Source organism: Leucopleurus acutus (genome assembly GCF_964270905.1).
Source record: "Leucopleurus acutus genome assembly, chromosome: 12".
In the NCBI taxonomy this organism is placed as follows: Eukaryota; Metazoa; Chordata; class Mammalia; order Artiodactyla; family Delphinidae; genus Leucopleurus; species Leucopleurus acutus.
This window is the reverse complement of record NC_139154.1, coordinates 46,934,275-46,951,879: the sequence shown is the minus strand read 5'-3', so window position 1 is coordinate 46,951,879 and position 17,605 is coordinate 46,934,275. Positions and strand designations below refer to the sequence as shown.

At 36.9% G+C, this 17,605-nt stretch overlaps 1 protein-coding gene across 4 annotated transcripts in view; it reads left to right on the top strand.

The window, feature by feature from the left end:
* DTNB (dystrobrevin beta) overlaps positions 1-17,605 on the top strand; it is a 245,511-nt gene that overhangs the window by 118,553 nt on the left and 109,353 nt on the right. For all 4 annotated transcript variants that reach the window (XM_082852177.1, XM_082852176.1, XM_082852174.1 and 1 more), the window contains exon 9: positions 3,596-3,720. In XM_082852177.1, coding sequence (XP_082708303.1) covers positions 3,596-3,720 — 125 coding nt within the window. The remainder of the gene's footprint in view (positions 1-3,595; positions 3,721-17,605) is intronic.

The following is a 17,605-nucleotide window of genomic DNA, read 5'->3' as shown; positions in this document are numbered from 1 at the left end:
TCTTCAGAACCTTTTTTTTTTTTTTTAAGATTCCGTATATATGTGTTAGCATATGGTATTTGTTTTTCTCTTTCTGACTCACTTCACTCTGTATAACAGACTAGGTCCATCTACCTCACTACAAATAACTCAGTTTTGTTTCTTTTTATGGCTGAGTAATATTCCATTGTATATCTGTGCCACATCTTCTTTATCCATTCATCTGTCGATGGACACTTAGGTTGCTTCCATGTCCTGGCTATTGTAAATAGTGCTGCAGTGAACATTGTGGTACATGTCTCTTTTTGAATTATGTAACCTGTAATATTTTTAAGAGATGGTAGGAAATGTTTTGAAATTAGGTAAAGTAGATGAAGGTATTGAAAATGCACAAAGATTGAAAATCATTGCCTAAGAGGGTTTGGAGGAGATCTGATTTTCTAGATTAAGGCATCCCCGTATACCAGTGTGAGGGTTCAAGTGAGGGGAAAGGTACAAAGACCTGTCAGAACATCTCTGGCCTAGTGGCTTCAGCGAAGTGTGGAGTCACCAGTCCCTACAGCTGGATTGCTTTTCTTCCTCCCTCACTCCCTGCACTTCTGTAAATACTTAGTGACTGACTGCCAAGCCCTGGGCATTGCCCTGGGGGCCGGGTAGCCAGAAGGGGTAATGTCCCTGTCTCGGCACTTACAGTGGTTTCCGAACTCTTGCTCACACACTTAGTTAATCTTAGTTTCCTAACGTAGCTCCACAATGAAGTCACTTTAGGCCCATATTGTAATTCATGCATTGAGGTCTTTTTAAGGAAATCATTTATCTACCAATTTAGACAGCCTAATTGAATGCATTATCTTTAAATTTTCAGGATAATGTTCTTTTTGGTTTGATCCTAGCCCTTAGATAATTCCTATATATGTTTATTTCCAGTCTTCTTCTCCTTCCCATACATATCAAGCATCTCTTGATGTACTCTACGTGGAATTGGCTTTGATGCATTGATGTTACCTTTCTCTCTTTCTTTTTGAGACTTGAAATGGGATCTAATCTTAAACCTTGATTCGGAGCAGTATTTTTGAAAGCACAACAAGCATGCTGCTAGAGAATATTAGGTGATACAAAGGGAAACATTTTTTATTTTAACAGTCTTATTTTATGTTTATGGTAAAATATACACATGAAACCTGTGATTTCATGGCTATTACAATCCATCTCACATAGAATGCATGAATTAATGGCCCAGGTGGTTCTCAGATGTAGCAAAAAATCACGAAATGAGTACATGGATTACACATGTAGTGTTTAGTTGTAAAGGTGAATTAAGATATTCTCTGGTGTCCTCTGATGGTCTCCTACTCATATCATAACTCTCAAAAAAATTAAGCTTATGTGGTTTAGCCAGGAAAAAGCAATCTAGAAAATTCATCTAGGCAAATAATTTATTCAAATAACATATTCTGGTGTAGGTCAGGTTCTGGAAATACACAGCTGAGTAAAATGTAGATCCTACCCTTCAAGACCACTGGTCTAACAGAGATAGGCATGTAAATTTAAAAGTGCAGCGTAGCATTGGAACAGTGCAACAGTGGAAATGTGTACTTGGCGAGTGGGTAGCTTGGAAAGATGGGTGCCGACTTACGGAGCAGTGAGGAAAGTCTTCCTAGGGGAAGGGAGGCTTGCAAATAAGCAGCCTTGAGAGATGAGCAGAAAATTTAAAGAGAAACAGATTGGGGAAGGGAGATCTCAGAAAGGCACGTGCCAAGGTACAGAGATCTAAGAGAACATGGTACATTGGGTTCACTGAGCAGCCTGATGTTTATGCTGATATGGGGTGAGAGGTGAGGACAGAGTGGGGAGCTGGAGATGGAAGCTCCTAAGTGAGCTGTGATGGCGTGGATTTAGATCTTAGTCTATAAATGATTATCAGCCTTTGCAAGATTTTAAGCAGAAGACTGCATGATGTCTGGGGCAGTGTAGAAGATGGAGCAGAGGAAGAAGAATCAGAGTCATGTTACAGCTAGTCATTGGGCAAAGGGATGATGGAGAGCAGTTGTGGGGAAGTTCAGAATTTCTGCGTTGTGTAGCTTCATATAATTTTCAGGAGATTAGATTACATATAGATTTCCCCCACAATTTAATGTGTTGAAGGGGATGGTAGTAGGTGATTTGGAGCCAATATATGAAGTTTCTGAAGAGAATGGTATTATTCAGTCTGTTAGAAACAAGGTATTAAGTAACTTTCCCTATATAGTCTTAAAGGTAAATAGATTTTGGCTTATTTTCTGTTAAAATATATGTAGGCAGCATATAAAAGTTAAGTGGAGATGTGCTACTGATGAGACACACAGCTGCAAACAAGGTCTATTTTCTAATTAAAGTAGTACTACAGTAATACACTGCAGAGACAGAAGAATGAAATATTTAAACTTTTTTGCGACTAGTATCCTGCCAAGAAAATCTCAGATAACAGTATTATTTAAAAGGAATTGGGGGCCTTCTCTGGTGGCGCAGTGGTTAAGCATCCTCCTGCCAATGCAGGGGACATGGGTTCGAGCCCTGGTCCAGGAAGATCCCATGTGCTGCAGAGCAACTAAGCCCGTGCACCACAACTACTGAGCCTGCGCTCTAGATCCCGCAAGCCACAACTACTGAAGCCATGTGGCACAACTGCTGAAGCCCGCACGCCTAGAGCCCGTGCTCTGCAACAAGAGAAGCCACCGCAGTGAGAAGCCTGCACACTGCAACAAAGAGTAGCCCCGCTCACCGCAGCTAGAGAAAGCCCGTGCAGCAATGGAGATCCAACACAGCCAAAATATAAATAAATAAATAAACTAATTAATTTTTTAAAAAGTGTCCTTTAAATATGGGTTTCATATTCTACATATCTTAGTCGTGGCATATTGTTTACTTTTGTGCATATTTACTATTATACCTTAGGCCTGCTAGTCTTTGGATTTAGTGTGTATTGTTCTACCTTCCCAGGAAATGTATTAGTATGCCGACTTATTTTTGTACCTTCAGCATATCATAATTTAGAGTCACAGATCTGATGCTGCCTGTGTATGTGAGTGCACTCATTTGTATCTGTATACATAGCCAGACCCTTAACACCAAATGTTCTGTTTCATGTTCATTTGGGGAATATTCTCTTAATATTTGGGGGGATGTGGGTTAGTCAGCTAATTTGCTAACATTCAAGAGCCGTGAGCTCTCAGCATTATCTTAACCTTTTAGTATTTTAGTCTAGCAAGAATTTCTGACTCTGATCAGGGAATTAACTATAACATCTTACCAGAATGATCCAGAAGTATCAAAAGAGGGAGTTCCTGCAAAGGGCACACAGAGATGTTCAAAAGGCAAGTTAACACTAACTGGATAGTGTGACTGCATAGTAGAAATGAGGGAGTTAGGACAGAAACGAAGGGCCACAAACGACCTTGAAACAACCCCTTGAAACAACCGTAGGTTCCTTTCTGCAAGGCTCAGTAGTGGTGACTGTAATGCAACTTAGTTTGTATTTGCAAAGATATTTTCTACAGCTCTCGTCACTTAGTTAAAATTCTGTTTCATTCTTTTGAAAATTCAATTCCTTATTTCCATATTTTCTACTTTGACACAGAAATCCCCTGCAAAGAAGCTGAGCCATGCAATTAGTAAATCCTTGGGGTGTGTACCCACCAGAGAACCTCCGCATCCTGTTTTTCCTGAACAACCAGAGAAACCACTTGACCTTGCAAATATAGTGTAAGTATATGATAGATGTGGATTATACTGAAATGGAAACCTTGCTGAATTCTTCTGGGTCAAAACCGAATGTCACCTAACATGAACATTTCACCTTCTGGTTTTTACTTTACTTTTGGGGATCTTAATACTTAAAGCTTTCAGCTCTTTAAATCACCATAAATATCTGCATGGAAACCTAGCTCCTGAGCCCTGAAGCCTAAGTTATGTAGCAGTCCCCTTTAATACGTTAAGAGTAATTAGTGTGCTGGGTTTAACAAGGTTGTCTTTTGTTATTTGTGTTCTTCCCTTAAATCAGCGGTAGAGATCTTTTCTTCTTTACAACAGTTAATGACCATAGAGATTTTAAAAGTTAGTTTAGACCACATGGAAATGAAAATCAACCTAATTTGCTCTTTTTGTATTGAGAGAAAATTATGGAACCACAAGACTGAACTCTATAAATAAAACTAGTGTTTTATTTTTATTTTCAGTTAAATATTCTTGCTAAGGAAAAGAAAGCTGGAGGGGAACAAAAAAGCTAGAGAAATGAAGAGGAAAAGTAAGGAGGAGGAGAAACAATGAAGGATAAGATTCAGCTTTTAAACTGATTTCTTCCCTCTGAATTAAATAATGATATTAAGTATACTCTGCTAGATAAAGTTGGTAGGTTTTTGATTATTAGTCTTACTCAGGTATTTAGAAGTTTTTCTGTTGCAGTAGACATCAATTTTCTTTTACCTAGCTCAAATTACATAGTTTGATTAAATGAGCTCTTAGAGTTCTTGATCTTTTCTTTCTCTTTCGTTCAATAATTTTCAAAACTTTTATATTTATTAAAATAATACACACATATAGATTAAAAATTCAGTAATACAGAAAAAATACAACAATACGTATAACAAAACGCAGTACATCCTCCCCAGTTTCATTGTGCTTCGTTTGGGTTTTTAGATCTCCTAATGGATACCTCCATATCGCTAAATAATATATTCAGAGCACCATTTCTTGGCCTATCAGTTTTGGACATTATTGAATTCCTTCTGTGGTGTAAGGGACCAACCTCATTTATAACTCTACATATCAACCCACCTCATCTTTTCATAATTATATCACCATTTTAAAAATCAGTTACCTTTGTACTCTTGAATGTAATTTTTAAACTTCTATTTCTTGTAACTTCTTTTGACTTCTACTATGTAAACGAAGGAAGTTTTAACCTTCTGTCTGCTTCTCCCTTCGCCTCCTAACTTCTGTCATCTGTGCCATTACTTTTATCAAAGCTGGTAATATTTCTGTTCTCTCCTATGATCATAACTAAGTCGTCTGAGGTTTATTAAGGGCTCAATCTAAAAGTTGAAAACCAAATAACAGCATTTTAAGTTAATTCCATTCATTACAAAGTCAAGCAGTGTGCTGTCATTCTGTGTACCCTTTGTTTAGTTCCAGTGTCACAATCCCTGTGCAGTTGTTCTCGTCAGAGTTCAGTGGGATCTTCTCTCTTATATACCACAGATTGCTCAAAAGTGTGCCTGTTGACTTTATAACTGGACTGACTTTCCTGTACTGTTTTTGTGGTTGTTTTTCCTTCAGTTTCCCATTGATTTCTTCTTCCTGGAGAAAAAATAGGCTTTTCTCCCACTGTGTTCCATAGTAGATTTTACTTATTTGTGTGTAATCCATGTTTTGGTTAAATTTGTTAACCTCTTCCCTTTTTGGTTAGTGTTTTTCATTTGAATTAAAACAAAACAAAACAAAACCCTTGCCTGCTCCAACATTGTAGTGATATTTCTCTCTCTTTTTAAGCTTTGAAGATGTCCTTTTTACATATGTCTTTAATTCATCTGGAACAAATTTTTGTGTGTGGTGTGATGTGGAATATCCAGTTTTCTCTCTCTCTCTGCATTTGAATAATAACTTGTCTCAGTGCCATTTTTTGGATAATCCATCATTTCCCCACTTAACTACAATGCCACCATTGTCATAAATGAAGTTTGCAAATACGCACGGTCTGGTTTCTGGGCTCTTGATTCTGTTCCTTTGGTCAAAATTTCTATCACTATGCCAATATCATGCTATCTTAATTACTGTAAGGGATTAAGTCATCTTTTTTAGGGGTGTCTTGTCTATTCTTTGCCCTTTGCTCTTTCATATAAATTTGAGAATCAGCTTATTGAGTCCCTCATAAAATTTTGTTGGAGTTTTGATCAGAGATTTATTGAATCTAAAGATCAAATTGGGAAGAACAGACATCTTTATAATATTAAGTCTTCCATTCCATGAATGTGTTATGTCTTTGCATTTATTTAAATATCCTTTTGTGCCATTTAGTAAAGCTTTATAATTTTTCCTCAGAAAGGTCTTGTACATGTTAAATTAATTCTTGTGTACTTCGCATGTGTTGCTGCTGTTGCAAATGGTGCCTTTTTTCTCTGCAGTTATTTTGAGATATAATTTACATGCAATAAAATGCTCCCACTTTAAGTGTACAATTCAGTGATTTTTGGCAAATGTGTACAGTCATGAAGATGGTATCTTTTTTGAATTATGTTTCTTAACAGTTTGTTGCTGGTGTTGGACACGCACGTTGCTTTTGTATTTTAATCCACTATGTAGTCTTCTTGTGTAACTTGTTCATAATTCTAGCAATTTGTACTCACATTCTTTTGGATTTTCTATAAATCATTATATCACCTGCAAATAATGATTGCCTTTTGTCTTGCCTCCCATTCTTTATGCTTTTAAATATACTCATGTTTTTTTCTTTTGGTTTTATTATGCCAGCTAGAGCCTCCAGTGCAATATTGAATGCAATGGTCTGATAGGCATTCTTGCATTATTACTAATACCAAAGAGAACACTTTCAGCATTCATTTTAGCATGTCTTTTGATGTTGGTTTTTTGTAGAAACTGTATCAGATAAAAGAGGTTCCCTTTTTATTCCTAGTTTGCTAGTGCTTTCTTTTTGTCATGAATGATGTCAAATTTTATCAAAGACTTTCTGCATTGAGATGATAGCCTGAGTTTCTTTATTCTGTTAATAGAGTGAATTACATTAACTGTGTTTTAAACAACCCTACATTCCTGGAATAAACATAATTTGACCCTCCTTTTAATACACTGCTAGATTTCACTTGCTTATATTTTGTTTAGCTTTTTTCTATGTTTATGAGTTAAATTGTCCTGTAATTTCCCTTGATTTTTTTGTTTTGTTTTTAGGACAAAGTTTGCCCAGTTTGCTGTCTTCAAAAAGTTGAGGAGAATTCTCTCTTTTTATATTTTTGGGGGAGAGCTTGTTTAAGATTGGAATTATTTGCTCCTTGTATTTTTGGTAAAACTCACCAGTGAAGCTATCTGTGCCTTAAGCCTTCTTTGTGGGGAGATTTTTAACTATTAATTCCATTAATAGTTAAAAAAAAAAAGTCTTTTAAAAAAAGTATAAGACTATTTTCATTTTGTATTTCTTTTTGAGTCACTTTGGAACATTTTATAGATGTAGGAATTTGTCAATTCCATCTAATTTTCAAAGTTATTGGCACAAAGTTTATAATATTTATCTATAGTATCTGTGCTAACATCTTTTTCATTCCTACTCTCACATATTTATAGTTTTTTCCTTTTTTTTTTTTTCCTTGAAAAATCTTGCCATAGGCTTGTCCAATGTGTTAGGCTTTTAGAGGACCAACTTTTGGTTTTGATGATTCTTTTATTGTATGTATTGTATTTTAAAAATTTCATTTATTTTCATCCTTTATTACTTCTTTTGTTAAATCTTTGGGTTTATTTTGCTACTCTTTTTCTAACTTATTTAAAGATATGGTTAGCTTACTCATTTCAGGTTTTTTCCCCCAAATTTAAGGATTTAAGGCTATAAATTTCTCTAAGCACTACCTGAGTAATGTCCAAGTTTTGTTATGTAATTTTTTTATTGTTTAATTCTAAATATTTTCTAAGTTCTGTTATTTCTTCTTTGAGAAGTGTACTTTCTTAATTTCCAAAAAAATGAGGGTTTTCTAGTTACCTTTTTGTTATTAATTTCTAATTTAATTTCATTTTGGTCTGAAAAATGTTCTGTATTATTCAGTTCTTTCAAATTTGTTGAGACATGCTTATTATCTAGTATATGATCAAGTTTTTATTATGTTCCAAGTAAACTTGAAAACGTTTATTCTATGCTGGTTGGGTACAGAGTTTATGGTAAATGAATGTATGTCAATTAAGTCAAATTTGTTAACCATGTTACTCAAATCTTCTACAGCCTTACTTACTTGTTCAAAATTATACATATTTCACTAGGAAGTTAAAAATTTATTCTTAAGTTGTGACTTCCTTTATTCCTAATAATTCTATTTGTTCTCTAGTATATTTTATCTGCTAGTCACATCTTTTAAGATTTTTTGCTAGGTATGTACCTGGTATAACTTTTCCCATCCTTTTTCTTTCAATTTTTCTGTGTCCTTAGGTTTTCAGTATGTTTCTTATAAATTGTAAGCTGGATTTTAAGGGTGACATCCCACTCTAGTCACCCTTTCCCCCACGGGTAACCATTCTAATGTGCTTATTGTATATCCTTTGATTACAATAAGGAACAATCCTGTTCTTGAAAACTAGGTATTGTTTTCTATGTCCTTTTTTTAAAGTTTACACAAGTGGTATGTGAACCATGTTTTGCCTATCCATTCTCCCTGGGCTGGACACCCGGGTTGCCTTCAGATCTCTGCCTCCACATATAATGCTGCAGTAAATGCCTCAGATGTTCCCCAAATGGAACTGGGTAAGAATTTCTTTACAACTAGAATACAGTTGTTAGGTGAAGGATTATGTACATCTTGACCAGAAGAAGTGTGTTGGGGAATCCAGTAGTTCAGTGTAGACTTTCAGTTAATCTCTCCATTTTAATTCATGCCACACCTCTCCCTGGTGTGCCTGAGTTTGAAGACCTTCTGGTCAGTTTCACTAGCAGGTAACCTCTAGTTTCTTACCAGCCCAGAAAAAAAGTAGTCATCTGACTGTGTGCTGCTGGGGAGTCCGGTGGAGGAGGTGGATGTGTTCTGCGTCACAGGCAGACTTTCAACTAATCCCCCTCTTTCTAATGCAGCCCCTCACTTCTCTTTCAGAGGCACCAGGCATCTTTAATTGCTGAGCATTCATGGTCATCTGTGTTTCCACTTCCCTTGTCTCAGGATGAACTTGACCTCAGATTTCTTCTCTGTATATTAAAAAAGCCTCCCCATTTCTAGTTTCTGTTAGTAAGGAATTCAGTGTAGGACTGAGAGCTAAGAATTGAAACCTGATTTTTTTCTTTATTGACTCTTATCATTCTATTGTATTTACCTCAGATCTTTTTTTTTTTTTTTTTGCGGTACGCGGGCCTCTCACTGTTGTGGCCTCTCCCATTGCGGAGCACAGGCTCCGGACGCACAGGCTCAGCGATCATGGCTCACGGGCCCAGCCACTCCGTGGCATGTGGGATCTTCCTGGACTGGGGCACCAACCCGTGTCCCCTGCATCAGCAGGCGGACTCTCAACCACTGCGCCATCAGGGAAGCCCCTCAGATCTTTTTTTAAAAAAATAAATAAAACATAGTAGATAATGTTGTGGCTTCCTATGTCCTTCCTAATCCCATTACCGTTTCTCTCTCCCAAAGAGTAGCCACTAACATTTATTTGGTATCTATCATTCTGTACATGTTTTTATACTTTTGCTAGATGTATATGCATCTTAAAATCACATATTTTAAAACTTTATATAAATGGTCATGCTCTGCATAGTCTTCTGTAAGCTTATTACTTTATAAATATTGGGTGGGCCAAAAGGTTCATTTGGTTTTCTCCATAAGATGGCTCTAGTAGCACTTAGTTGTCTTTAACTTCATTTGAAACAATTTTGTTAGATTGTATGTGACAGCTGTCATATCAATGTGCCTTTAAAAAATGATTTATCAAAGTCGGTGAATTTTTGTATAGCCATTTTAATATTGAAGATGGAAGAAAAAAAGCAACATTTTTGGCATATTATGCTTTATTATTTCAAGAAAGGTAAAAACACAACTGAAACTCACAAAAAGATTTGTGCAAGTGTACGGAGAAGGTGCTGTGACTGATCAAACATGTCAAAAGTGGTTTGCGAAGTGTCGTGCTGGAGATTTCTCACTGGACAATGCTCCACGGTCGGGTAGACCAGTTGAAGTTGAAGTTTCTGGCTCTACCATCTTAACACGAGGCCTCACTGGTCACTGCAGCTGGGGAAGAGAGCATGTGGGGACCTCACATCAGTTCTTCTGTGCTTTGGTGACACGTGTCATTTCCTTCACAACTGTACTAACTTCAAGTATAGCTTATCTTCCGTGTACCTAGGAAGGAGAGGAGAACCAGATATTGTTCAGCTCTAGTAATGTATACCATAAGTGTATTCGACTTTACTAGATATTTCCAGACTAGGTGTAACCTAGAACTCAAATTTTATAGTTCAGGTATTTATTAATCTAAATTATTCCCAAGCCATGTAGATAGTCAGTAGACCACTCAGAAAATGCAGTGATAGCTTCCCTTTTGTATTCTAATGAAACTTTGAGTAATTAATCCTATTTGGATTGACTAGACAACTTTTAAAGTCGCATTCAACTTCGAGGTTCTATGTTTAACAGATTTTTTTTAATGTATATATTCACATACCAGTGGTTCCCAAACCTGGCTGATACCAGGGTCACTAGGCTTTTAAAAGTATAGAATACTAGATTACTTCCATTCTTGGTCAACTGAATCATTATTCTGGGGGTGGCCTGGAATCTACCTTTTGAAAAAGTTTCCTTGTGAATCTGATCAGATTATGGAACCACCTCATTAGAACATAAATGGTTTTAGCTATATGAACAACAAGCTAAGAATTCACTATTAATCATCCAAAAATGCATATAGAGTACAACTGAAATATAAATATGTGAACAGCAATTCTTAATGCTTGCTGAAATTTAAATTTTCCATTCATTCAGCAAATATTTATTAAGGATCTTCCAGGTATTATGCAAGGTGCAAACAGTATTCACACAGTACTTTGCTTACATGCAAATAGGTTTGAGTGACAGTGAAGAAGCCAGTTTTATAAAGTACAGTGTTTTCGGCTGGCTTCCTTAGGAAAAAGTTACAAGTATAGATGAGAAAATTGTGAGGAGTGGGCCACTGTGCATTTCTTAATCATATCAGGAAAAGGAAAAAGATTGCTGTTTTGCACTTAGAGATGAAGGTAGCTCCTACATTTGAATGCTTAAAGTCAGCAAAATATTTCATTTAGATAGGATCATGATTGTTTTAATCATTGTTTCACTATATTAATTTAGAAGGGCCCTTTTTTGGTTGGACAAAAAATAGACAACATTCTTGTACTTCAGGTGTCCTTACACATTGCAGGTATTATTTTCAGACACTTAAAGTTGCTTTTATTTGTTTTACTAAAAATCAGTAATCCTGATTTGGATGACTGCCATCTACCAAGGAGGTTGAGAGTTGGGAATAGGGACTGGATGACCAATGTACTTGATTGAACTAGGCCACTAATTAAACACTTTTTAAGTAGGCTCACCCTTTATAGTTATTTCTTACATAGCATGCTTATTTGCTCACAGATTTTCAAAAAAAAGGGAGCATGCTACAATGTGTATATCTGTGACCATTTCAAGCTTGATCTTTCTCAGAGTAGAGAATAAAGTTTCTTGCTGAAGTTTTAGTTTAATGGTCAAACTTGTTAATTTTTTTCTTTATGTTTCTGGCTTCTATTTCGTATTTAAAATTAATATTCTCCCTTCAAGATTATAAAAATACCTCTGTCAATAAATTTCTTATTTCTGTATTTTTTCCTTTGTTGTTGTTGTCAGATATGAGCTAGGAATTTAAGTTTTTTTTTTTTTTTTGATATGTCTTGGTGTGGATCTCTTTGGGTTCATCATGTTTGGGACTCTGTGCTTCTTGGACCTAGGTACTCTCCCCACATTAGGGAAGTGTTTCTTTTGTTTTTTTTTGTTTGTTTGTTTGTTTGTTTGTTTTTAACATCTTTATTGGGGTATAATTGCTTTACAATGGTGTGTTAGTTTCTGCTTCATAACAAAGTGAATCAGTCATACATAAACATATGTTCCCATATGTCTTCCCTGTTGCGTCTCCCTCCCTCCCACCCTCCTGTTTTTTTTTTTTAACATCTTTATGGGAGTATAATTGCTTTACAGTGGTGTGTTAGTTTCTGCTTTATAACAAAATGAATCAGTTATATATATACATATGTTCCCATATCTTTTCCCTCTTGCGTCTCCCTCCCTCCCACCCTTCCTATCCCACCCCTCTAGGTGGTCACAAAGCACCGAGCTGATCTCCCTGTGCTATGAGGCTGCTTCCCACTAGCTATCTACCTTACGTTTGGTAGTGTATATATGTCCATGCCTCTCTCTCGCTTTGTCACAGCTTACCCTTCCCCCTCCCCATATCCTCAAGTCCATTCTCTAGTAGGTCTGTGTCTTTATTCCTGTCTTACCCCTAGGTTCTTCGTGACATCTTTTTTTTTTCCTTAAATTCCATATATATGTGTTAGCATACGGTATTTGTCTCTCTCTTTCTGACTTATTTCACTCTGTATGACAGACTCTACGTCTATCCACCTCATTACAAATAGCTCAATTTCGTTTCTTTTTATGGCTGAGTAATATTCCATTGTATATATGTGCCACATCTTCTTTATCCATTCATCCGATGATGGACACTTAGGTTGTTTCCATCTCCAGGCTATTGTAAATAGAGCTGCAATGAACATTTTGGTATATGACTCCTTTTGAATTATGGTTTTCTCAGGGTATATGCCCAGTAGTGGGATTGCTGGGTCATATGGTAGTTCTATTTGTAGTTTTCTAAGGAACCTCCATACTGTTCTCCACAGTGGCTGTATCAATTTACATTCCCACCAACAGTGCAAGAGGGTTTCCTTTTCTCCACACCCTCTCCAGCATTTATTGTTTCTAGATTTTTTGATGATGGCCATTCTGACTGGTGTGAGATGATATCTCATTGTAGTTTTGATTTGCATTTCTCTAATGATTAGTGATGTTGAGCATTCTTTCATGTGTTTGTTGGCAGTCTGTATATCTTCTTTGGAGAAATGTCTATTTAGGTCTTCTGCCCATTTTTGGATTGGGTTGTTTGTTTTTTTGTTATTAAGCTGCATGAGCTGCTTATAAATTTTGGAGATTAATCCTTTGTCAGTTGCTTCATTTGCAAATATTTTCTCCCATTCTGAGGGTTGTCTTTTGGTCTTGTTATGGTTTCCTTTGCTGTGCAAAAGCTTTGAAGTTTCATTAGGTCCCATTTGTTTATTTTTGTTTTTCTTTCCATTTCTCTAGGAGGTGGGTCAAAAAGGATCTTGCTGTGATTTATGTCATAGAGTGTCCTGCCTATGTTTTCCTCTAAGAGTTTGATAGTTTCTGGCCTTACATTTAGGTCTTTAATCCATTTTGATCTTATTTTTGTGTACAGTGTTAGTGAGTGATCTAATCTCATACTTTTACATGTACCTGTCCAGTTTTCCCAGCACCACTTATTGAAGAGGCTGTCCTTTCTCCACTGTACATTCCTGCCTCCTTTATCAAAGATAAGGTGACCATATGTGCGTGGGTTTATCTCTGGGCTTTCTATCCTGTTCCGTTGATCTATCTTTGTGTTTTTGTGCCAGTACCATACTGTCTTGATTACCGTAGCTTTGTAGTATAGTCTGAAGTCAGGGAGCCTGATTCCTCCAGCTCCATTTTTCGTTCTTAAGATTGCTTTGGCTATTCGGGGTTTTTTGGGTTTCCATACAGATTGTGAAATTTTTTGTTCTAGTTCTGTGAAAAATGCCAGTGGTAGTTTGATAGGGATTGCATTGAATCTGTAGATTGCTTTGGGTAGTAGCGTTATTTTCACAATGTTGATTCTTCCAATGTAAGAACATGGTATATCTCTCCATCAATTTGTATCATCTTTAATTTCTTTCATCAGTGTCTTATAATTTTCTGCATACAGGTCTTTTGTCTCCTTAGGTAGGTTTATTCCTAGACATTTCATTCTTTTTTGTTGCAATGGTAAATGGGAGTGTTTTCTTAATTTCACTTTCAGATTTTTCATCATTAGTATATAGGAATGCAAGAGATTTCTATGTATTAATTTTGTATCCTGCTGCTTTACCAAATTCATTGATTAGCTCTAGTAGTTTTCTGGTAGCATCTTTAGGATTCTCTGTATAGTATCATGTCATCTGCAAACAGTGACAACTTTACTTCTTCTTTTCTGATTTGGATTCCTTTTATTTCTTTTTCTTCCCTGATTGCTGTGGCTAAAACTGCCAAAATTATGTTGAATAAGAGTGGTGAGAGTGGGCAACCTTGTCTTGTTCCTGATCTTAGTGCAAATGGTTTCAGTTTTTCCCCATTGGAGACGATGTTGGCTGTGGGTTTGTCATATATGGCCTTTATTATGTTGAGGAAAGTACCCTCTATGCCTACTTTCTGGAGGGTTTTTATCATAAATGGGTGTTGAATTTTGTTGAAAGCTTTCTCTGCATCTATTGAGATGATCATATGGTTTTTCTCCTTCAGTTTGTTTATATGGTGTATCACATTGATTGATTTGCATATGTTGAAGAATCCTTGCATTCCTGGGATAAACCCCACTTGATCATGGTATATGATCCTTTTAATGTGCTGTTGGATTCTGTTTGCTAGTATTTTGTTGAGGATTTTTGCATCTATCAGTGATATTGGCCTGTAGTTTTCTTTTTTGTGACATCTTTGTCTGGTTTTGGTATCAGGGTGATGGTGGCCTCATAGAATGAGTTTGGGAGTGTTCCTCCCTCTGCTATATTTTGGGAGAGTTTGAGAAGGATAGGTGTTAGCGCTTCTCTAAATGTTGGAAAGAATTCGCCTGTGAAGCCATCTGGTCCTGGACTTTTGTTTGTTGGAAGATTTTTAATCACAGTTTCAATTTCAGTGCTTGTGATTGGTCTGTTCATATTTTCTATTTCTTCCTGGTTCAGTCTTGGAAGGTTGTGCATTTCTAAGAATTTGTCCATTTCTTCCAGGTTGTCCATTTTATTGGCATATAGTTGCTTGTAGTAATCTCTCATGATCCTTTGTATTTCTGCAGTGTCAGTTATTACTTCTCCTATTTCTTTTCTAATTCTATCGATTTGAGTCTTCTCCCTTTTTGTCTTGATGAGTCTGGCTAATGGTTTATCCATTTTGTTTATCTTCTCAGAGAACCAGCTTTTAGTTTTATTGATCTTTGCTATCATTTCCTTCATTTATTTTTCATTTGTTTCTGATCTTATCTTTATTATTTCTTTCCTTCTGCTAACTTTGGGGTTTTTTTGTTTTTCTTTCTCTAATTGCTTTAGGTGTAAGGTTAGGTTGTTTAGTTGAAGTGTTTCTGGTTTCTTAAGGTAGGATTGTTTGGCTATAAACTTCCCTTTAGAACTGCTTTTGCTGCATCCCATAGGTTTTGGGTCATCATGTTTTCCTTGTCATTTGTTTCTAGGTATTTTTTGATTTCCTTTTTGATTTCTTCAGTGATCTCTTGGTTATTAAGTAGTGTATTGTTTAGACTGCACGTGTTTGTATTTTTTACAATTTTTTTCCTGTAATTGATATCTAGTCTCATAGCCTATGGTCGGAAAAGATACTTGATACGATTTCAGTTTTCTTAAATTTACCAAAGCTTGATTTGTGACCCAAGATATGATCTGTCCTGGAGAATGTTCCATTTGCACTTGAGAAGAATGTGTATTCTATTGTTTTTGGATGGAAAGTCTTATAAATATCAATTAAGTCCATCTTGTTTAATGTATCATTTAAAGCTTGTGTTTCCTTATTTATTTTCTGTTTGGATGATCTGTCCATTGGTGAAAGTGGGGTGTTAAAGTCCCCTACTAAGATTCTGTTGTTGTCGATTTCCCCTTTTATGGCTGTTGTATTTGCGTTATGTATTGAGGTGCTCCTATGTTGGGTGTATAAGTATTTACAATTGTTATATCTTCTTTGGATTGATCCCTTGATCATTATGTAGTGTCCTTCTTTGTCTCTTGTAATAGTCTTTGTTTTAAAGTCGATTTTGTCTGATACGAGAATTGCTACTTCAGCTTTCTTTTGATTTCCATTTGCATGGAATATTTTTCCATCCCCTCACTTTCAGTCTGTATGTGTCCCTAGGTCTGAAGTGGGTCTCTTGTAGACAGCATATATACGGGTCTTGTTTTTGTATCCATTCAGCCAGTCTGTTTCTTTTGGTGGGAGCATTTAATCCATTTAAATTTAAGGTAATTATCGGTAGGTATGTTTCTATTACCATTTTCTTAATTGTTTTAGGTTTGTTATTGTAGGTCTTTTCCTTCTCTTGTGTTTCCTGCCTAGAGAAGTTCCTTTAGCATTTGTTGTATAGCTGATTTGGTGGTGCTGAATTCTGTTAGCTTTTGCTTGTCTGTAAAGGTTTTAGTTTCTCTGTCAAATCTGAATGAGATCCTTGCTGGGTAGAGTAATCTTGGTTGTAGGTTTTTCTCCTTCATCACTTTAAATATGTCCTGCCACTCCCTTCTGGCTTGCAGAGTTTCTGCTGAAAGATCAGCTGTTAACCTTATGGGGGTTCCCTTGTGTGTTATTTGTTGCTTTTCCCTTGCTGCTTTTAATATTTTTTCTTTGTATTTAATTTTTGATAGTTTGATTAATATGTGTCTTGTTGTGTTTCTCCTTGGATTTATCCTGTATGGGACTCTCTGTGCTTCCTGGACTTGATTAACTATTTCCTTTCCCATATTAGGGAAGTTTTCAACTCTAATCTCTTCAAATATTTTCCCAGTCCCTTTCTTTTTCTCTTCTTCTTCTGGGACCCCTGTAATTTGAATGTTGGTGTGTTTAGTGCTGTCCCTGAGGTCTCTGAGACTGGCCTCAGTTCTTTTCATTCTTTTTCTTTATTCTGCTCTGCAGTAGTTATTTCCACTATTTTATCTTCCAGGTCACTTATCCGTTCTTCTGCCTCAGTTATTCTGCTATTGCTCCCTTCTAGAGAATTTTTTTTTTTTTTTTTTTTGCGGTACGTGGGCCTCTCACTGCTGTGGCCTCTCCCGCTGCGGAGCACAGGCTCCGGACGCGCAGGCTCAGCGGCCATGGCTCACAGACCCAGCCGCTCCGCGGCACGCGGGATCCTCCCGGACCGGGGCACAAACTGGTGTCCCCTGCATAGGCAGGCGAACTCTCAACCACTGCGCCACCAGGGAAGCCCCTAGAGAATTTTTAATTTCAATTATTGTGTTGTTCACCACTGTTTGTTTGCCCTTTAGTTCTTCTAGGTCCTTGTTAAATGTTTCTTGTATTTTCTCCATTCTATTTCCAAGATTTGGGATCATCTTTACTATCATTATTCTGAATTCTTTTTCAGGTAGACTGCCTATTTCCTCTTCATTTATTAGGTCTAGTGTGTTTTTGCCTTGCTCCTTCATCTGCTGTGTGTTTCTCTGTCTTCTCATTTGCTTAACTTACTGTGTTTGGGGTCTCCTTTTTGCAGGCTGCAGGTTCGTAGTTCCCATTGTGTTTGGTGTCTGTTCCCAGTGGCTAAGGTTGGTTCAGTGGGTTGTGTAGGCTTCCTGGTGGAGGGGACTAGTGCCTATTTTCTGGTGGATGAGGCTGGATCTTGTTTTTCTGGTGGGCAGGTCCACGTCTGGTGCTGTGTTTTGGTGTGTCTGTGACCTTATTATGATTTTAGGCAGCCTCTCTGCTAATGGGTGGGGTTGTGTTCCTGTCTTGCTAGTTGTTTGGCATGGGGTGTCCAGCACTGTAGCTTGATGGTCGTTGAGTGGAGCTGGGTCTTGGCGTTGAGATGGAGATCTCAGGGAGGTTTTCGCCAT